Source organism: Corvus hawaiiensis, chromosome 13, assembly GCF_020740725.1.
Source record: "Corvus hawaiiensis isolate bCorHaw1 chromosome 13, bCorHaw1.pri.cur, whole genome shotgun sequence".
Taxonomy (NCBI): Eukaryota; Metazoa; Chordata; class Aves; order Passeriformes; family Corvidae; genus Corvus; species Corvus hawaiiensis.
In genome coordinates this window covers 3,824,704-3,848,008 of record NC_063225.1, presented here as the reverse complement: position 1 = coordinate 3,848,008, position 23,305 = coordinate 3,824,704, and the positions used below count along the sequence as shown (strand labels likewise).

General features: G+C 39.9%; 1 protein-coding gene across 3 annotated transcripts in view; it reads right to left on the bottom strand.

Annotated features, from left to right (window-relative positions):
* ADAMTSL3 (ADAMTS like 3) overlaps window positions 1-23,305 on the bottom strand; it is a 174,311-nt gene that overhangs the window by 39,055 nt on the left and 111,951 nt on the right. For all 3 annotated transcript variants that reach the window (XM_048318254.1, XM_048318255.1, XM_048318252.1), the window contains exons 9-16: window positions 20,168-20,325; window positions 19,317-19,428; window positions 16,544-16,682; window positions 14,929-14,979; window positions 10,364-10,568; window positions 9,369-9,516; window positions 8,642-8,726; window positions 1,859-2,145 (exon numbers count right to left, since the gene is read on the bottom strand). In XM_048318254.1, coding sequence (XP_048174211.1) covers window positions 1,859-2,145; window positions 8,642-8,726; window positions 9,369-9,516; window positions 10,364-10,568; window positions 14,929-14,979; window positions 16,544-16,682; window positions 19,317-19,428; window positions 20,168-20,325 — 1,185 coding nt within the window. The remainder of the gene's footprint in view (window positions 1-1,858; window positions 2,146-8,641; window positions 8,727-9,368; window positions 9,517-10,363; window positions 10,569-14,928; window positions 14,980-16,543; window positions 16,683-19,316; window positions 19,429-20,167; window positions 20,326-23,305) is intronic.

Below are 23,305 nucleotides of genomic sequence, written 5' to 3'. Positions count from 1 at the left end.
GCATAGCAACATGGGGGCTTCTGAAGCTGCTCATTGATAAAATACCCCGACAACTTCCCACATTTCCCAGGAGCATCGCATAAGGAAAATGTCTAGACACAGTACCAGCGATACCACAGAAGCCTTAAAAACACAAACAGATATTGTCTTTCAAACTTCTTCAAGTGAGTAATTTCTGCTGGATAGCAAACAAATTGTTAGATTACTATGAACACCTCTAGGACAAATCTGGGTCAGGGAACTTCAGAAATTCATGAATGGGTCAGAAGTCAACAATAGAATTCATACTTGGCTCCCTCAAGAACAACATTAAGCTGAACATGAGATTTGTTCATCAGTCATTTTGAAGACCCTTCCAATGAAACTGCTGTGCTCAGTACAGGCTCCTCAAATTACCATCAGCCTGCACACCAAGGGCAAGTTTTTATGGGGATGCTTCTTCATGGACAAACTCAGCCTTGAAGATGCAGAATGCAAACATGCACATGAGCAATAGCAGGCAAAGACTAGAGATTATTTCAGCCTATATATCTGATGATGTCCTCAAAATTAAAAAATCTTGGTGTTTTTGAACACCTCTGGCAAAGAAATTGGCTAAAAAGCAGTCAAGTGGATTTAGGGTAGCAAGAAAATGGTTGTAGGTTACAAGTATCAGTTGAGATAACAGAACTACAAATTTAGAATTAATGAAAGGTTTGTTTCTGCTTTACAGTACAATTTCCTTATTTCTAAAAACATTTCCCTTATAAAAATGATGAAACAGAGACACTCAGCCACAACAGCTGTCACTACCATCTCATGTTTATACAAGCACACTTGGACTACAGTCAGTCTCTCCTCCCTTGCCAGCCGTAATGCCCACTGCAGGTAGCACAGGGAATGGGATGTTCCAGCTTTTGTGATCACAGGTTATTCCTGTGGATCAACCCCCTCAGTGAACAGCAGGGTTAAATGATAAAGGAAGCACTATCAGTCACTTACCCTCCTGCTGCTCCCATTCTGGGGCATCCCTCCCAGCCTCTGTCTTCCAGGTTTGAGCTGGTGAATAGCACAAAGGAGGCTGCTGTCTGTGAGCTCTATCTCGCTCCCTGCTTCCAATTGTTTCTGTTTTCCCTTTTTCTACATTTTTTATTTCTTCTATGGGTACAACTGTCTTCGCTTCCCACTGATGTCAGCAGTCCTGTCATATATAGGTGCGTTCACAATTCCACTGCCTCCACTTAACACTTCATAACTCACTTGTGCTCAGTCCCAAAGTACAGTAAGTAGTAGCAACACCAGCAGCCCTGTCTGGTAACATGTACTTACGACGACAGGGAGATTCGATTACATCCAGGAAGGAATGTGCCTAACTACTTGCAGACAGATGTATGGCACAGAGCTCCTATGGAGTGATCCAGTGCACCAAAACCAGCTCCCGTTTGATCTTCACGCCCGTCAGGCTGGAAGCAAGCCTCCCTAATTACAACTTTGTGTTCCTACTGTTCTGCAGAAAACGGCAGCATTTTGGAAGAAAAGGAATAAACATGGGCATTTTTAGTCTGAAACCTAGGAAAAGGTAGATCATCTGAACATTCCCACCACTGAGGCATCAAATGTGCTGGTACCACAGCTGGCCTGGCAGCTGACACTCCTGCAGCAGCAAGACTAAAGCAAGTTGCTGTTATCAACTTCCTGCACCTTATTTAACCCAGTAAGTGTTTGATAAAGATAACAAAGTAGTTTGAAATACTCTATTGATAACCAAAAATACGTTAAAGCTTGTGCCTGCAGGTTTCCCTACAGATCAACAGGAGATGCAACAATACCAAACAATGCCAAATTCTTACAACTCAGGATAAATCAAGAAAAAAGGTACCTCCAAAACATGTGGCTGAACACGGAGTAAACCCGATGTATTCCCAGTCGTAAATCACACTGCCACTTTCAGCAAGAGGAAATTCTGGTGTGTAGGGGACAGGATCACTGTCACAGGACACCTGGTGACAGACTCGTTCTGTTGGTGGCTTCACATCTTCACATTCCTCCTCAGGCAGCTCAACGTCGGTCTGAGTGAACGCGAGAAGAATGCGGCACTTCACATCTCGCACCTGGATGCCACTGCCACACGTGGCACTGCACGGAGACCAGGGCTCAGGGATAAACCTGCAAATCATCACAGCACCATCATTTACTCCATGGAATTGTGTCTGTGTGTGCACAGTTAAAACACAGCCAACACATAAACTTGTGTTTATGCACAGAGCAGACAATAAGTAGCACTTACTGACGCTTAAACAGAATGCATAATCAACTGTCTTAAGTCTTTCACTTGATTCTCATCCCAGACCATTTACCAAAATTCACACAAGATGATGCAGGAAAAGAGGAGGAAGAACCATGAGGAACAGAGAAAGCTGTACCGTTTTCTGAGGAAAAAGGAAAACACCTAAATCTTTTCTCAGTCTCCTTCAACAGGGGAAAAAAGGAGAAACTCCAGGAAGATCTACCTATACAATATAAAATAGCTCCCCAGGTACACAGACTTGGGCCTGTGCCAAAAATATATTTGCAATCTGCTTAAATCTGAGAGGCCCTTATCTTACGTCATAGTAATAATCAGCAACCAGAGAGAAGAGCAGCACTTTTCAAGTGGAGCCATATCCAGTGCACAGCACCGCAGGCTGCTCTTCAGATTCAATCTTGCAAGCAGCCTCTCATCTTCAATAAAGAGATCTAACCAGACTGCAGTCCATCATTTTTATTAGAAAGCACTTATGCTCCCCATGAACTACGGTTAAATCTTGTTTTACAGGTCATGAATTTGTTATAATATTCTCTCACTTTGAGGGTCACATTAATATCTGATAGTAATTTTCAAAATGACACTAGAGCCAAGGGGTTGAATTTCATTTATAAAGTCATCCTGGGTGGCTCTGGGGTGTACTTTTTAAGAAATGGAATACAGAATTTCCTAGAACTTTTTTTTTCCCCATGAAAAGGCTGCAGTTGCTCTTTATTATGTGTCCAAATGCAGCTGATGATCAAAACACCAGCAGGAGATACAGGAAGATAATTTGACCAATGTTAAAAATGTATTTGGAAAGAAAGATCCAAATTAGGATTCAAAGATTTGGCCCTTATCTTGGATAAAGGATTATCTTTCCCTTAGTGCAGGAAAGCTGCCCTTACAAACATAAGAACAGTTGTGTAAGACAAAAATCAGTATTTACACTCTGCATACACAGTAAGCACAGAAAAATGTCAACAGTGTGGTTTGATTCTGTGCACAGTTTATCATCTTGCCAGTAATTTCTTGCCAGTATACACAGAGGAAGAATCAAACAGAAGAAAGGAGAACAGATGGCTGGATAACCAGTAAGGATACTCTAAGTCAGTCCTTGGGATAGTCACCCAGGCTGTGATTGGGACAGACCCCAAAAAAGACTTTTTCCTGTGGAAAAGATAATTCCCATTTCCAACAGAGGTTAAAAGGTTAACTGGTTATTCTTTAAGGAGATGTTAATGAAATACTTTTACAGCTCTACGACAAAGACAAATACATCTAAGCCCATCAAAGTTTCCTTGAACTGTCTCAGAATTTTTGTTAGAGCTCACTGGTCCTCAACAGACTTCAGGAAAGGGCAAGGTTATCCCCAGCTCCTCTTGACTCTGAGAACTGCCAGTGCTCACCCCTTCACAAGTCTGACCACCTTCCATTGGAAGGATACCATCAAAATAGTGGATGGTTGTGTCCTACAGTGATCAAACCTGAGCAAATGCCAGGTTAGGTACAACCTAAGAGCCCACTGAGTCTGATGGCACAGCTGGTGGGGGTCAACATCCAGATGCTTTTGATAACCAATTCTAATGAATATTCTGTGGAAAAGCTGCAAAGGAAGGCTTCCTCTTACCCCAGCAGATAGAATCAGCTTAACCCTGGAACATCAGATCTCACAGTCCTTTCCAAGACAACCATGCAAACCACCTAGGGGGGTAAAATCACCCTCATCCAATGAAATGCTTAAGCATGAGCCTAACTTAGGCATATTAGCTGTGCTTTGAAGTCAATAGGATGATAATGTGTTCAGAGGGAAACTTGTGCTTAAGTGCTTTATTGGATGAAGGCCAGTGTGCATAGGCTTAACAGAATGATTACTTTCTTCTTCTTCTGTGTAAAACAAAATATTGACTCCATTTATACTTATGTACATTACTGGAAAAATAAAATTGATGGACATTATAGCTGAAAACGGTTGGTTGGTCTTCCAGCCATACCTAAGTTTACAGTCTGAAAGTAATAACTTCTTTTGGTAAAAGCATGACAGCAGCATACCAGAGATTAGTGTTAGTTTTGTGTATTGTTAGTTGAGTGCATTTAAACATTCCAAAAATAATGTATTTCAAAAACATTCTTTTGAAATCCTGTATAAGTTAAAGGAAATTTTGAACCACAGCAATCATTTCACTCAGCAACCAACTGATTTATAAAGAAACTCAGAAAATGCTAAGCATTTTTTTCCTTGACTTATAGCAAGCCTGTATTGTAACTGAGGTTTTCCTCTTGAACATTAGTGTCTGGTATTTTTTCAGTGAAGTGCAAGATAAAAAACGAACACACAAAATACTTTTTATTGTATCTTGGCATCTGCTAAACTAGTCATGTGACTATTTACATATTGAAATCCCAAACTATAAAGCAAGGTACTGACTGAACACAGAGAACTGATTTTTATCTAAAGTTTAAGCTCAGGCAGATGGGTTTTTTTAATCTTTACTTTACACTGAACATGCAAAACCAAAGCTTGTGACAGGTCATTAAAGCAAACTCCATCAGCCTCAGATGTGAGGTATTTTGGCATCCACAGCATACACATGGTAATGCTTTGAACACAATACTTCCCTGAAGTAAACTTAGTCTGCCTTCAATGGGCACACACTCAGAGTCATCTCAGGTCAGGATTGAGAAGCATCAAAGTGCTTGTACTACAATGCTTGGTAGATCATCAGCAATTTATAATGGACAGGGCAGTGATAACTGAAAATTTTCTGGAATCTCTAAGTTCACAGATGAGACTCCTCTTCTGATAAAAAAAAAAAAAAGGAAAAAATGCAAATTTGAGCAGGTACAACATTTTATAATCAGCCTTTTTACCCAGTCATTCGTCCCAAGGTTACAATGAACTAAAATGCTCCTATACTCATCTGAGCAGGCATAAATAACGAAGACATTTCAGATGCAGTGGAGGGCATGTCCATGCTGCAGTGTTCTCAGTCCAGCACTAATGGAAATGTGCTTTCACCTGGCACATGCTGTAAAAGCAAGCATAGGATGACCTGGGAAATGAAGCAGTGACCTAAACTAATGACGATAGAACTGGGACAGAGTTCTATCAGACAGACAAATCAAATCTGAACTGAAAACTGAGCTCAGTGCAGCCCTCTGCAGCTTTCTAAAGACTTGGACAACATGGTGTCTCTTAATTTTTTATTTTCCTCATGACCATGATTCCTGCTTTCAGTTAAGACAGGAAATGCCTAAATAAAAAAAAAAAAAAAAAAAGGCTGCTCTTGCAATATTTCCAGTCCAATCCTAGCACACCAAGGGTCCTGGATAAAAGTCTAAAAAGCATCTAAAATGCTGGCTGTTACTGACCAGAACTTCCATGATACTGGCACCCAACCCCTCCCTGCAGCACCACCCTTGCCTGCTCTGAACAGAGTCACACTGCTGGTTTTAACAGCCTCAAGGGCAATGTGTTGAGCAAAATCAGCAGCTTATTTTCAGAGAAGGAGCTGTGAGAAATGGGTAATGCTCTATCACCAAAGGCACAGTGGGGACATGTCTGTGAAAATTACTCCAGTGACATAAGTGGGAATCTTTATGAGAAACACTGCACCTCACATCACTTTTTAGCTCATATTGCTGGAAAAATATATCAGTTTTTGAAAGCATTTTCATTTTTCCCTAAGCCATGACAGAGAAAGGCAGTTGAGGTGTCTATTTCTTTAACTTACAAGTAATAAAAAAGATGCAAAAACTTGCTGGAGCTTCTCTGCGAATCCCACTGTAACTAAGACGGCTCAAGGGAAGAACATTTAAAATAATGATTGGTATCAACTGTCATCACATTCCACAACTAAAAACTAAAAAGGTCAGACCTACATTTTTCTTGGCCTCACTTTAAGGACAGTCATTTTTTATTTTGCTAATAATAAAAAAAAAGAAGCTTTTGAACATTCCCCCTCTATGTAAATTCAGGACACCAGCCGTGGCAGACCACAGCAGCAGAAGTATTTTTCTTCCTCAAGCTACTTTTGGCATATCCATCACTTGTGGGTTCTAAAGCACAGCTGCATTTATTCTCTTATTCATTATCAACTAAAATATCACACAAAAGCATAGAGAGACAGTTGTCATAAAAGGATGGACTAGAAGTTGAGACTTCATATTGTGGTTTAAATTTGGATGACAACAGAATAACTAAAATTAAAAGTGATGGCATTTTACCAAGGAAATCATAAGTCTCCTGCTAGACAGAGGTGGGCTATGAATTATCACTGTGCCATGTCTAAATTACAGAAAACAAAGTTAAACAGATCTGAACCAGAGGGAGATCTTGTTATAATTTATTCTGGGAGAAGTAACAATTTATTGTCACAGTTTCTTTTCAAATCTTAATCCCTGCCCCAAAAATCTGACTCTAGCTGGAGAGCACCAGAGCACTTTGGGCATGAGGTTTAAAGCACTGATGAAGAAACTCTCTGGTTGCAAACCATTATTGTCCACATGACCAACAGACAATCTGCAAAAAGGAATGAAGTCAGGCATCAGTTATTTCTCATTTCTCCTTACCTGCCAGCTTCCTTAGAAGACTAAAGAGCAAGCAGTTGGCAGCAGTAAAATGAAACTAATGGGGAATCTGGCTCCAGTGTTAGAGCTGGGTCCCAGGAGAGGCCAGAGTGCCCAGACAGGGAAGGCACAGCACCTCAGCAGGCCCTCAGTACAGAGGGGATGGAGAGGAGTCACTGGTAAGAAGTGGCTGGAGAAACCTTTTAGACTTAGGTGAAGATGCTTCTGGAAATTGTGAAGGAAAGTCTAAGGACAGGATGAGGATCATGAATAAAAGATGAAAAACATCAAAGTGAAGAAGAGAAGGCTACAGTGGAATATATGGGTCACAGCTAGGAAGGATGAATAACTGCTTTCACTGTCAGGACAGGGCACAAGGCAGCCCATGACAAAGTTTCTGTCTGAGCTCTATTATATTCTACATATCCTCTGAATGCTGTGTCCCTGCCAGCCCTCCATTTGTTCTGTCAGACTGATGCTGAAGGATCCTAAAAACCCAGGAAGTGCATTAGCTCATGGCTGCCACAGCAGGATTTTGTAATGCTAGAGATAATTTTCTTTATAGCTTCATGTTGAATCCTCTCTAGAAGTGACCTCATATACCTTCATTTGGCTATCCTGACACTTAAAAGGCACATTTAGTTGCATCACCCCCTTGGACAATCACACTTTATTTTTATATCTTTGCTACTACCCTGCCTGAATTCAGGGCCACTGATCTGGAGAGTGAAATAACCCCTCACAGTAGGTTGACACTTGACTTGAGAGGCTAGAGAAGTGAAAAGTTTAAACTACAGTCGCCATAACTATATAAACACCTGTTTGGCAAGAGGTTTCTTCTGTGAGTCATTGCAGGTGTAAAGATTTTATTACTCATGATCACACCTGTTGTTGCATGTGTGCCAAAAATCAGGAATAGCTTGATGGAAGAAGAAAAATAAGCATAAGGCACACTCTGCTATCAGAGCAATATAAATCCAGAGTAACATCATTAAGATCATCTAAATTATTTCAAATTGACATTACTACAAATGAGTGCAGAATTCAGCAAAGCACAATAAAATATTGTTCAAAATCTCACTGTATACAAAGTATTTAAATACTTTAATGTCTATATATTGAATATATTACACATATAAATATATGTGTGTGTGTATGAAAAGTATGCAGCGGATATAAGGAACTGTGTGGCTGCCATAACATACAAGGGTCAGGAACAAGTGTAGCTGGATTTAAGTTATGCTTTCATCCCCAGGACTTGCAAGGCTTAACCTCATCAGTTTTTAGGGGACTCACAAAATCCAGATGTTATTTCACACATCTACACATGTAAAATAGCACAACTTACCCCCACTGATGCAGCTAAGCACAGAGATCAGCAGGTTTTTCTCACTTTATGCATTGGTCTCACCCCCCAAGGAAATCCTGGCAACCCTACAAAGTACCTCTTAAGTTTTAATACCACCACTGCACTCTTGAGGTAACAGCTATGACCAGGATAAAACTAAAATTATTTAATTTATATCTGCTGAAACACCTCCACATGCAGTAATTAGGGCTTCATTAGGCTAAATTAAGATCCCTTTGAATTCCTGAATGATATAGGGGCACTGTAATAGTGCTCTGTGTCATCCAGAACAGGAGCTCCAGAAGCAAAGTTATTGAGATGTAAAATTAGGAACAGCTCACCACACGACTCCTCTCCCATGGAGGACCAACTGTCAAAGCAAACTGCATAGCACCAATCACTCCAGAGATCTGCAAAACACGCTGGAAATGTCTCTTCACTGTAAAAGGCAGTGTACTTACGTTGGCTCTTCTGACACTGTTACAGTCTCTTCCATTTCATGGGCCTGTTTAAACCATGGCAATTTTGCTTCCACAGGACTTTTTTCTGGTAGAGGAACAAAACCCAAAACATTCAGTAATTCCTCCAAAATCAAAGCAACATATCGATGTTAGTATTAGTCACCTCAGAACTTCACAGGTTACGTTGCTTATTGATCTAATGCTTTTGTAGATATACTGGATAATAAAACAAAATTTACTAGAAAATTTCATCATGCTGCTTGAGCTCCGTTCTTCATTTTAAATATGCAGAAATGGAGAAGGAAAAAGGAAAGTAGTTTGATTATAACTTGGTGAGCTGCTGAGTCACACTGAGAATGCTGACATATTTAATGAAAACAAACAAGATCCCAGGTGATGCATATGGAGGTTCATTCCCATTTCAAGTATTATTGAACAACTCCTCCTCGCTGTGCTAAGCTCATTAATTCTGGTTTTCCCAATTTGACCAGACTATATAGATTTAGTTGGCACATTCCCCTCATGGCAGTCTGGCCACATTATCAGCAAAAAATATCAGCAGGGCACTTTTCCTAGCACCAATAATTAAAGTGCTCGTTTCTGCCAAAACTGAAAAGAGTCCCAGTAAATTCCAGCTTCTGGCATTTCTGAAAAAGGTTACCAGGGGCTTTTAATTCTCTGAACAAAAATGCAAAACAATAAGAGACCCAGATAAAATTGCAGTTACCTTTTGGCTTGTAGCACGGTATTGGCACGATGCACTCCTCTTTTATGTGCAGTTTGAGCTGTGGATTGCAGCCCCCGACGTGCTGCCCGCGGTGGTCAATGCACAGCACGACGCGGTACCGCAAACCTCGGCCACAGGTCACTGTGCACTGCAGGAGACAGCACAACCAGCTCACCCTGCTTCTCTACTGCCTTTGCAAACACTGCTCAAAAGGATGTTGCAAGCACCAATGAGGTGCTCACTAAAGTTTTCCCACAGAGATGCATGAATTTGTCCCTGAGTTGCGAGGTGAGTACGGAAAAAGTTGACTTTGGAAAGAAACGTCTAAGTTTTGGGGAATGCAAGTGCTTTCTTGGGGTTCTGTGAGGCTTATCTGATTGGCAGTGGTCTGAAACAGAAGTGGCTATGCACTGAGAATGCACTCTCTCACAGTGGCCATTTTCACTTAAAGCTCGGTCAGGGGAGCTGCATTTTCGACACTCTTGTGTCACTGATGTCATCTGGATGAGCTAAGGAATTACAGGAGTGCTGAGCTATCTGACTGTATCAGATAACTACAGCCAGGAGAAGTTGGCTTACGCTTTTGTTACTATAATGAAAGGTAAGAATGCTGGAAAATCACCCTTGCAGACTTGCCAGCCCCTGACAGACATGCCTTTAACTATTACAGCCAGTGAAATACTACATTTATCAAGAACTGAGACATAAATGACCTGACTGCAAAGGGGCCTGACCTCTGTCTCTAACTTCTCCTCCATGCAAAGCAGGAATTCAACAGGCATAAGGAATTCTACAGGCATTCCTCTCCACACAGACACATTAATGTTTTGATTATCAGGCAGAACTGCTTAGAGCAAACTTTTCCCAGTACTATTGATTATCTTTCACTGCTACACTTTTCTAACAGTCCTGTGCTAATAAATATGTGGTAACACAAGACCAGAGGCTTTCTTTAGAAAATAAGAATAAAGGTCCAAATTAACTTTTCAACTTACTTGAGACCACTCCATTGCCACCCACTTAGGACAATCAAAGAGATTGCAGGTCTGAATGACTTTGGGCTTTGGGGCATACATGCATTTCCATTCCTCCACTTGCAGTATCTCTCCATGAATGGTCTCCTCTACACACACAAAACTTCTCCTCTGAATGCCACCTCCACAGGAAACTGAACATGCAGTCCACGGGTTATGTTCCCACCTGGAAAAAAAACCTCATAAGACTCTTTCTTATTCCACTAACCTCTATTAAAAATGCAAAATATTTCATCCAACCTTAAATGTCAATTAAAACTCACTGGTAGTTTGGTTGCTGGATTCTTACCATGCACAAATACATTAACTGACAGACCTACCTTACATTATTCCAGGCTTAAATTCATGTGCAAAATCAGAAGAAAAACAGAACCACCAGTGTAAGTATATTTCAAAACATAACTGAAACTCTTATTCTCATACATAAGTAAGAAACTGTGAATATACTGAGTCCGATTACTGGAATGAATTTACTTGCAAATAGTCTAAATCACCTAAATAGAATATTTTTGACAATTTACATGATCACATAGACCCTTATTACCATTGTCAAAGGCCAAGAAGCCCTTTATTTAAGACCCTATGAAGTCTGAAGACAAAGACAAATCTGGCTGTCCTGACTGAGGCTGTTATTACTTACAGTGGCTCATCACTGCCCACATCATTCAGACTACCCTTAAAAACATGTTCACAAAGGAATTTTTATGGGATTTCTAATACCTTGGATAAACCCAGCAATTTCATATCAAACTGCCTTCATCCATAAGGACTGTGACATCCTGGGTACCATTTGGCTGGTCATCACTGCAGTTCTGCAAGAGTTTTCCACCCTCATTAAAATGCCACTGAATGACCTTGTATTCACACTTTCCAGCTTGCTTCCAGCAAAAGGCAGCTGCTCATCCATCTCACCTGCTTTGGCTAACTCAGCTGACTCCTCCTGCAGCAGGGCAATGCACAGATTAATGAAAATTTAGGATTAAAAAAAGCCTGCAGCAGACCTCCAGGGTAGTAGCCTCCAACAGAGAGATAACAAACAATCTGCTGGGAAGAAATATCCTCAAAATGGACATCTATTCTCAACCTTAGACCTAACTACAATAAAGATGGAAAATGTTGCACCATCTGAAGTGAGAATGACATGGAGGTTTTCAGGCTACAAACTCAGTTGCATTGATCTCTTAGCATGAATGCACATTTAAGCAATGACCTCTCAAAAAACCCTAACTTCAATAATGTCCTGCTCCTGTCACATTTAGAGATAACAAGCTTCTATCAAAGCATTTGTCTATAGGTTCCAATGACCTCCACACAACATCTCCTCACCCTTCACCTCCTATCTCTTTCTTTCTTTCCACCACCCTCCCAAATCAAAGCCAAGCCCTTGGAAATTATTGAGTCCTGCAATACATCTTATGGTTCATCAGTGTCTTGTTAGTTAAACCTTACCTCTATTATAACTGCAGAAAGCATCATGAAAATAGTTATATCCCTTATGAACAATGGACTTGGCAAGTACTGCAATATCCCACCAAATCAATTAATCAAGAGCAACTTGGCTATCATAAAGGAAGTCATAATATCAGAGTCAATGAAGCAAAGGCCTATAAATCAAAGGCAAATTTAAGCAACCTACTTTTTATGATGCAGCAGGTAAATCAAGGACATTTCCTATTTTAAGCAATTCATTAAGCTGCCTACAAAAACATATTAATCATGCTTAAGCTCAACAGAAGAATGAGTATGAAACACAGAGCAAGCCATGGGACATTAGCCATGGAGTATAGACTCAAAAACATTCTGAATAAAGCTGTGTTCTGAGATACTGATATCACATCACAATAAAACACATCTGAAGAGCAAGAGTTACACTGTTCTTTGACTTAAATGAATGGCCAGTCTTAAGTAATTTTCTTTAAAAAAAATCAGGAACTAAAGAGCAATTAACTATTTAATGAATTAGCAGCTCATGGATTTATATATGTAAGGCTCACTGTGCTATGTGTAATATAAGGCTTGCAAGCATTTACAGCATGAAGTTTTATAGTTGTTTTTCTTTATCTCATCAGTTTCAAACACACTCCAGACCCCATACTCCCACAAGCATTTTCAAGATGGAGTGAGGTCCATGGCTACTGGGGAAAAGGGGGGTCTTGGGCAAGCAGTCAAGGAGATACTTTCCAGAACCCACAGCTGTCAAGGGATCCTCAACAGTCCAACAAGTCTGAAATAAATGGAGGCATTCCAAAAGCTTTAAAAGAAAATTTTCATCCTGGGAAATTTTTTCTATTTATTTCAAAAGAATTCTCCATCTGTAAAAATATTTCAGTGGGGCATTTACAACTCTAGCCACAGGAGAACTCTTTCAAGGTCTTGTGGTGTGCACCACGACTTTCCCACAACTTCCTCGTGTGGACAGGAAAGCAGTGGTAAACACCACAGGACTGCAAGGCAGCCTCCACGAGGCCCTTGTGTTATGTAGGAGGTGTGATGTAGGATGCTGGTCAAGGGGAAGGAGCCTGTACAGCTTTGCTCCAGCATGTACCCAGTACTTTGGTTTTCAGCCTGCTTTGCAAGAACAATCTTGGGTTAGCGTGCAAGAAGCAGGAAAGAAAGGAAAAGGAGGAGGAAAAGGAGGAGGAAAGGGAGGAGGAAAGGGAGGAGGAAAGGGAGGAGGAAAGGGAGGAGGAAAAGGAGGAGGAAAAAAAAAGGAGGAGGAAAAAAAAGGAGGAGGAAAAAAAAGGAGGAGGGAAAAAAAGGAGGAGGGAAAAAAAGGAGGAGGGAAAAAAAGGAGGAGGGAAAAAAAGGAGGAGGGAAAAAAAGGAGGAGGGAAAAAAAGGAGGAGGAAAAAAAAGGAGGAGGAAAAAAAAGGAGGAGGAAAAAAAAGGAGGAGGAAAAAAAAGGAGGAGGAAAAAAAAGGAGGAGGAAAAAAAAGGAGGAGGAAAAAAAAGGAGGAGGAAAAGGAAGCAGAGCCAGCACAGGGTAATGCATTCCAGTTCCTTGCCAGGCAACAGCACAGACAAATCCTGCTGCACTGAAGCAAGACTTGCACCCACACTGGACCAAAGTCACCTCCTGACGCAGATAAACAAACTTTAAGCTGCTGTTTTCTTTCAGAAATTCCTGCAAGAAAAGGAGTTTCTACATCTTTGTGGTGTTTCCTCATGAGCCCTCTCAGTACAACACAGCCTGCTTCCTCTCTCCTTCCTGCTTGGCTGCCTGCTGTTTTACAGTCCTCACCCCAAAGCATCACCCAGGAACACCATGATACCTTCTGACAGAACACACCGAGGTGCTGAAATGAGGTGGGCCTCTGTCTGTAGTTCTCAGTGTTTGAAATAAGAGAACCTGCCCACAGCTTTATCATAGACATAATCTATCTCACCACAATGTCATGCAAACGTGCTGAGCACAGTAAAGCACAGAAAGGGGGATTAAATTTCTCTTCCAAGTGGTCTCCAGCCCTAAGCGGTTCAGAAGACGAAATACTCCTGTAAATACATTAAGCTGAGTTCCAGGAGAGATCTGAGTACAAAGAAATTGGCAGAAGAAATGGAAAGACACCGAATATAATTAGAGAACCCTACAGGATAAAGCTGTAGAGGAAAAAAATCCCTATCTATGGGTGAAAGCCAAAGTACCTCACAGGACAGCAGATCCACAAGGACAAATTGCTGCAGAAATAAACTATGACATTTATATCAGCTGTAATCAGTAGCTCCACTGAGCTGTGCAAGTCTATGATTTCATTCTTATTACTTCATATCTTTACTTCTTTAGAAAAATACACATTATTCATTACATGACATAATAAAGCCGAGGTTCAACTCAGATAAATATGCAACTAACTCATCAACTATAATTCTTTACATTAAAAGCAAATGTGACTCAATACTGTTTAATCCTAACATTCTTTGTAAAACATCTAAGAAGTTTTAAATCCTTGTAATTGATTCAGGTGTTAAAAAAAAAAAGTAACAAACTGTGCTCTAATGACCTATTTTAAGGCAAAAGATATTCCAACAATTCAGTATCTTGAAAGTGACATGTCATCTTTGATGTAAATAAATAGACTGTGGATCTAAAAGAGGAGAAGGATCAGACCTCTCATGAGAAAAAAAAATTTCAGAATTCTGTACATAGAGAGATCTGTTCTATAAAATCTCACACATTGTCAAAAAAAAAGCCTTTCAAGAGAAGAATTCATACACGCAGTTTGAAGATGCTCTTCTCAGCACTACAGCCAGAGAAGGCTGAGTGGGACAACTGTTTATTTTAAAGACTTCACAATGGTATTTTCAAGAGCTGCATATTAACCTCTGACTGTTAAGCTAATCATCCAGAGCACACTAAAATAAATCACAAGCTTCAGAAATGTTTACAGGACTCTTGTAAGCTTGCTCTCCTGTATAGCAAAAAAAAAAAAAAAAAATCAAAAGATGTTCCATTATCTTAGCACTAAAACAGTATATTTGGAGTGAAAATTGTGCTAAAGCTGACACATATGCTATGCTGATTATACATACCGAGGAAGTGGCTGGAAGTGATCATAGGGCATGATTTCTTTAAATCCATCACTGTCAAAAAAAATAAATATTGCATCATTATTTCTCATACCCAAGACTGTACATCAAGTACATACTTCTATGTGATCATGCTTGAAGTAAGCAATTCCCAATGTGAAATGAAGGACTCTTACTTCATTACACATGAGCCTTATGGCAAACCTTACGACTTGTATAATCTTACCTTTTCTGCATGGATAAAGAGCTATTCACCATACAGTTTCTCTATTTCATACCACCATAAAATATTAAATGAGAAAGCCTACAGCAGAGAAATTTATTATCAGTGACCCTTTAGGTCTGTGTTACTTCATTAACAAGAAAATATTCACCTACTTCTATCTGTAAAAAAGACTGCTGAGGGACATGAGTGTCAGTGAAATAAATGCATCACAGGATTTATGCTACATAGGTCCTGAATGCTGCTTAGGACCCTTCTAGAGCTGTTCATTTGAACTGCATAGCATAGAGCAGGCATAAAGCCTTACTTCCAATGCTAAGAAATGGAGTATTATATCCAGTAGTACTTTCCTTTTCCTGGCTGTATAAAGTAAATTTGCAAGGTAAAATATAATCACACCCTTTCTTTCCCCTAATTTTCCCATTCCAGCTTTGGAACATTTGGCACCTATTGCCATCAAGCATTACTGATGTCGCTCTGCTTCATACAGTGATCAACTCTCCAGGAAAAAATCTTGAAAGTCTGCACATCTATAACTGTTAGAGGTCACTATCAACAATTACGTTCAGCAGGAATGAAAGGAAATGGACAGTTTAGCTATAGGAAATGAAATCCATTGAGAGTGTTTCCTTTTCTTGCATATAACTCTAGCTCAGCCAGCTGGCATATTAATGTGAGGTTCTGGGACTTGATACTGTGATGTTATTTTAAGATTCTTTAGCACAGCCAGGAAACCTCACCAGACAATCCAAAAGTTAGTTTAAAATACTGTAGTGCAACTCAATACAATTTATGTGTACTGTAGCCTTTACAATTTGGCACTAATATCCTGTGGCATTTGTACCACAACGATATTTTCTTTGAATGATTTTTATTTTTAATTCCTAGTTTTAAAAAACCCAAACAAATAGACCCAAGCTTTAATTATTAAATTGTCAACACTACAGTACCAATGAAGAATCAAACTTTTATGGTGGGCAAATGAAGAAACCAAGTTAAAGCCTGTGCAAAACTTGCACTGACTGGAGCTTCTGTCTGGCTGTTGAGACATTCTGAATGGCAGCATCAATAAATCCAAAAGAAGGCAAACCCTCTGTCCTCCTCACACATCCTCACAAGATCCTCATATTAGTGCTGTACTACTCAGCAATAGACAAAGCAGAATTAGCCCTTGAACAAATTGGTATTTACAATATCTCTGTGCAAGCAAAGTCATCTATTCTGCAGCACTGAAGCACCACGAATCTACTGGCAGAGGTATCAGCCTTTAACACATGCAATAACCAAACCAGATTTAGTAGCCTTATAGATAAAAAGAATTGAAATTAAGTAATCACAGTTGCTTCTTCCTTAGTAACTGCCTATGTCACACACAAATTTATTTGCCATACAGACCTAGATGGGCAGGGATCCATGTTGCATTCTTTCAGCTTGGGCTTTGGTTTCTTGTTTTCTGGATGATAATGACAGTAGTGGTCAGGAACAACACGCTTCAGACGGATGTCCATGCACTCAGCTGAATTGAGCTGATAACCTAAGGCAGAAGCTAAGTTAATTTTTGTCATGGAGATAAACTAAAACAGCTTTATCTCCCCATTGAATTAATTTTTTGTCTTACTCTTTTTTGGTTTGCTTTTAAACAAGGAAACTTGAGCAGGAACTTAATTAAGCAGGAAATGCATGACCAGACTTTCATTTAAGGCAATTCAGCATAATAATTATATTAACCTGTTTTAACACTAGATGAGCTTCCAGCACTTTATTCTACTAATATTCTAAGTGTAAAAGTAAAGTCACACATATTTCCTCATGATGCAGGAATACTGGTACTGCACCAGCTCACCCATCACAAGGCAAAACTATGAAGCCATATGGTTCCAGTACATGTTCCACAACTTATAACTGTCCTCCTCCAAGGAGGAGTTACCAGTATGTTGGAGAGCTATATTACACAGTCATTCATGCTAAAAGAAATAAATACTTGAGACAGAAAGCCAGAGGAATTGAAGATGAGATCCAAAAATATTGCTAAGGAACTGTAGAAAACCAAGAAATAGGTTCAAGAACATTCCTAGTTGAAGAGCCAACAACAGAAAACTTGAACTAACTACTTGGTGAAAAACAAATAATAAAATATGTGTGGAGACTCGTTGCAAGAAGGGGTCTGAGTTTTATAAACCACTAGGTTGATTTTTTGGCTAAGAAAAAAAGACTCATTCAAAAAATCTTACTTGGACTTAAACTGAGGAGAGAAGGAGGATGTTCTGGTATGTGCAAAGAAAAAAAAAGATTTAAACCACAAGAATTAAAATCAAACCAAGTCAACAAACTAATAGCACAAGTCCCAGTGCCTACTGAAAATGCTGAGTATCATATATCAATGGCTTCAGTTGTGTGTCTCTTGGCTGATCCAAAGTGTCATCATGCATGAGAGTGATAACCATAAAGAACTAAGCAGTTCCAGTGCTCACAGCATCTGTGTTTCAGCTCTCGTAAGTACTGAAAGGACCCAGAAAATATGTCACTTGCAAACAAGAGAAACAGTTTTTAAACAATCTTACTCATACAAGCTTAACTGTGCTTTCTGAGATACCCCTTCCAACACATGGAGATTACAGAATTAAAGACAGAAGCAGCATCCATTCTTTTACTGCCAGTACCAGATGCCAAACAGACAATCTGGACACTAAATCCACTTTAAGGTAACAGGTTAAAGCCAGGCAGCTGCAATACAACTTCCCTGCATGCTCAGTAACATGCCATTCCTCACACTACTGCTGTCATGACTGAGCAGCTCAGTTTTCGTGCTTCTTCAGTTCCTGTCCTCCCTGAGGAGTGCCAAGCCCCTCTGATAAAGGTACCAGTTTTATATTATAGGCAAGCAGCTACAAAGCAGGGCTTTGAAAACCCTGGATAATTTCAAAGAGACTGAGATGTAGCTATAATTTTCAAACCATAACAGCAGTCTGAAGAAGGCTGGATTTGCGCCAATACCTTTGAAGGTAAATACATCTCTTGAGCTATCCAGTGTTTACATGCAGTCCTCAAAAGTAACTGTGATGCTTTATACTTCTTCCCTTGTCAGACAGGTTAAGGAAAAAAATTATAAACACAGTGTGATGGAATCATCAGAGGATATGCATTGCCCCTCACAGTTCCAGCAAGAATCACTCTTCATGAGGCCAAGTATCTCGTAAGATACAGTAGTTTCCTGTGGGACTGCCTATCACACACATACACTGTCTGCATTTCAGATTACAGGGAGGCACTAGTGCCAAAACGGATGGTCCGTCAAGAGATCCCCAGACTCTGCTTGTACTTTAAACATCTCTCACTCTCTTTATTCATGTCCCAAGTAACTATTTAAACCATATTTGCACTCTCCAGAAAATCCCTGCATCGGTATCACCAGCATCCCAGTCTGGTTTCCAGGTGACCTGGGAAATGCTGGCTGAAGGGAAACTTCTATCTGCACTGTTAAACACTCCTCCTACCATGAGCTCACTCTTCTTTTGCAGAACCAGACATGACAAGCAGTGGCCTGGGCTGGGCTAGCTGTGGCAGAGGAGAGCTACACTTCATCTAAGCTGCAGTGCTTAAACCAGGAGTAGATGCTACAGCACTCCATGTGCTGCTCCAGCTACCACCAGGACTGAATGTCTAAGATCAAACAGCCAAAGGTACTGATAGCAGATGTCCTTTAAATTCTATTTACTTATTCTGCTTTCAGTATAACTAATTTCTCAACTAAATGTTCTAAAACTCTCCCTCACGTATACTACTGAGGCCAGAAATACCTTCTTTCATCTCCTGATTATTCTTATTTTAAAATCTCATTGTGTTTCTTTACTTACTTTCCCCAAATATCCATTATGTGTTTCAATTTTTCATTTTGAATGTCATATTTTTATTTCTTAGTCAACGCTCTTATCAAATGACCACCCTTTATGGAAAAATAGGACTTCCAGTAACAACATGTAAAAACCCCTACGCTGATACCAGCTTAGCCAACCTACTTAGCAGCTACTCTGCCATTTACTTTGCTGAGGAATTACCAGTGTGCAAAGAAACACAAACATTTAATCAATAAAAATGCAGAACAAAGGTTGTAAATCAGCCCCTTTTAATCTTCAGCTGTTATCACTCCTGAAGAATTGCCATTACTTACCTCCGCCACACGTCACTGTGCAGGGGAAGAACTCTGTTTGTCTCCACTGATGACTGATGGGTTGATAGAAGAAGAACTGAACCACACTCTCTTTTGGTCCAGAGTACCTGGTCTGAAGAAATTTCCATTACAACACACGTGTACACTGTACTCAACTGCTCATGGCATTTCAAAACACAGCTCATCCATAATAACAGTGCAGAGTAAGATGATAACAGACATAAAAACTCTAGAAAGTCTAGAGTAGCCATTAAATTTAAGTTCCCAATAGTCAAAGCTTTGAATGTTGCTTTGTTTTTCAAATTATTCAAGGTATTCATGTGACCATTTGATTGTTTATCCTTGAATAGCAAAGTTCCTAACTGTATTCTTTTGGTCTATCTCTTTGTTAGCAAAAATTTTAACATTTGCTGCAGAAAGAAGTCTGTAAGTGATCTGAGAATTTTAAAAGGACTAGAAATGGTCAGTGGCTGGGTTAGCAATGTCTGAGGGAGATCGTAGGGTGCTGCTGGAAGCAGTGCTCAGGTTCAGTAGGTGGCAGTCTGCAATTGGATTAGCTCAATCCACTGCACAGGGTCACTGTTATTCTTCCAGCAATATTTAAAACAAAAATCCTGGCCATTTTTACCATTAAAGATCTTGTGCTACTCTCTGCCACACAAAAGACATTAATGTCATAACATTTTAATTTGTTTGGATTTTCTTAGCATAAATGATCTCTGGACTGTAATCAGGATTTCTTACTTGCTAGCTAAAATATTTTGTTGTATTGCTACAACCTGAGGGACAGCCACCACTGTGCTGCATGTACTTGCAATAACTTTATATATTTGTACATTCACACAGCCCACCTTGATAATGAAATCTGCTCCAAGAGGTCCCTGGATCTTTATGATTTCCCTGTCTGTACTCTTCTGAAATTCAAGAGTTGTATTTTCAATGACAAATGTTCCAGGAGCATTGAAACTGTGCTCTCCCTTTTCTCCTTGTAGTGTTTTTGACTCTATAACTAAAGAAGAAACATGCAATTAGTAAACTTAAACAGGTTTTGGTTTTCAAGAAAGCCAGAAAGCAACGTTTACAACTTTGCCTTGCAAGTACCAGCTGCATATGTGCATTAAAAACACACCCAGAGTGCCTGTGAGAATATTAACTGCTTCAGATTATAGGCTGATAGATAATTGCAAGACAAGTCAACACAGGAATATGTCTGAACATACTATTCTTGCACACCAGAAGCACTTCTGAGACAGTTTTTCCTACACCAAGTGCTCTGTAACACTTGGTATAAGCAATAGATCGAGCAGCAAAAGCTGAAAGAAACTGAAAACTGATAGAATCAATATAGAGAAAAATACCTCATACTTCCATGCAATTCCAAAGCCAAGCAATCTGAGCAATCAGTCTCCAGAGAAGCCTGAATGGTGCCAAACCCACCTGACACTCACCTCAATACCTGTATCACTGTACCAAGCCCATTAACTCGACTCTGAGCATTTCCCATGTGAGGAAAAAGCAGGGCCAGGAGTTGGGCAGCTGCAGCCCTGCCGGGGGGAGGGAGGGAGGGCCCTTTCCCACAACAGGTGGTGATGAAAACCCTTTCTGAACTGTTCTCTGCTCCTTGGAAACAGATTAAACTAACAGCCCACAACCTCCAGAAGACAGATGAAGCATTTTAAGATTAAATCACTTCCAGCAAACTGACTGAACTGTAAGTGGACGAAGCTAAAGGACGATATTCATAACGAAGGTAGAATTTTGGGCTCTGTATAATACAGCGTAGAGGCAGAGCAAGATGCATGGCTTGAAATGCACTGGTCTGGTTACAATCGACCAGAGCACTGCATGGGAAAAGCATGAATCTCAGATGAGCTCAAAGCAAGCTAAAAGGAATCTTTTGATGAGCTATAAATACCCTCTTTCTCCCACTACCTTGCCTTTTTTGGTACTTTAAACAAAAGTTACCTAAGTCAGGCTAGGCCATTTAAGTTAAAAGCATCTGGTTTTACCTGCACTGAAAACATATTCTGAATGCTGCAATCCACCATGAACTGTTATCTTCCTTCATATTTTTTAAATACACATGCATTCTGGAGCACCCCCAACAAAGAGAATGAAGAAATTATAGAATGTATTAAACTCCTTGAAAATGTACCACCACTATCCCAAGCTTCTAAGCATTAGGTTCCACTGTGCTCATAGGTATAACAAAGATCACATACATGGCTGGAAGGAAGTTTCAGGAAGGATTTGTTTCTAGGAAATGACTTTATGTTAATCACATGGTATGAATCTAGTGGTGAATAAAACACACTGTCAAAGAGAAAACATAAATCTCCAGGATTTAATGTGCCCCACTGTCCAACACATTTCCATTAGAAACAAACAGATATAAACTAATCCCAGAAAAAACAAGTATTTAGATGATTTGTACATATTAGTAATGAAATTACTAATTATTTAGATGATTAGTACATCTACTAATATGTACAAATATGTACGTATTAGTACATATTTGTCACATTTATGGAAGTTTTCTTTCCTGATTGCATCACAAAATAACCCTGTAAAATATATGGAACTCAGTAGTCTTGGATTAAGCTTCTGCAAGCCTTGATCCCAAATTTACACTGCTTAACAGTAAATAATAAAGCGCCGTGCCTGTTATTGTCTCATTTTGCTGAATAAGTGCAAAATCAGCACATCTGAAATCTTCCAACTCCAAATAAATTTGGTAAGATCCTCAGGAGTACAGGACCCCTTCGAAATTAGCATTTAAGATTACAAGGCAAAGCATCCAGCTGGTGCAAAAAGATGATGAAAACATTTATTTGGTGACCTGAGCTGCATTTCTGAAGACTCTCTTTACTAATTTTCTTAATTAAAAAATTATTTTTTTATGCTCTTCTAAGAAGAAATCAAGAATATTTTTCAGCAAAAACAACACAGTGACTCCCTGAGAGCTGACACACGTTTTCATTAGAGCTACATTAGATGTGGATGCACATCATGTGTTTATTTGCAAGGTCCTGCTACAGAACCATGGCCTGTACCTCTGGAGGTCACACCACTGAAGCTCAGAACAGCTGCTCAGATTTTCCCTGTGTCACACAGGGAGATGAGGAGCTATTCCACAGCTCAGTGGATAACCTCTGCTGCAATACTTTCTTGCTCAGTAGTATCTAGTGCTTGTCATCACAGGCTTCTAAAACAGAGTGAAACCAAGCATTCAGTGTATTTAACACACACATAACATAATTATGCTTATTAGGGAACAATTCCTCCCCCAAAAACTATTTACTTATTGATTTCAGAGCAGTAACTGGAATCAAAGGTTTGATCAACTGGTTTCCAGGTAAGGTTTAGAAAAGAATTCACCAAATACTTATTTGTTTTTCAGGTTCCTGTTATACTAAAGACCTGGGATGTTTGACTTCAGGAGTAAGCTTCCTTGTCCTAAATCATTTCCTTGAGGCTCCAGATGTGAAGAGTCATATGGACAGGGAATTCTCTTGAGTGCTCACCTGTTTCTGTGCCTAACAGGACAATCACCAATGCCAAAGACCTATAACTGTCTGTGTTTACTTACTTCCCCTCCCTTGACAAAAATGGAAAATGCCTTGCCCAGCTGTGGATAAAAACCCTGTGGCTGAAGCCTCCCATACTCTTGGTGGCAGGAAGGAGAAGGGCAGTGTGGCACAGGGAACCCACTGCAGGTACCTCACTGTGTAGGGAAGTGCATGAAGAGTTCCCAGGGAAACAGCTCCTGCTCCCAGTGCAATAAAGAGCAAGTCATGGTGCTGCCCAAATGCTGCTTCTTTCCTGTGAGATTCCTTTGTAGGTAGCACAAAACAAAACAGGCATTCTTCTCAAAAAGCAACAAGCAACACTGAGCATCTGTCAAAGAGCAGTGCACAAACCCACAGCTAAATGCTGGCACCTAATGCAAATCACTGTGAACAGAGAAAAAATTGACAAAAGGAAAAAAG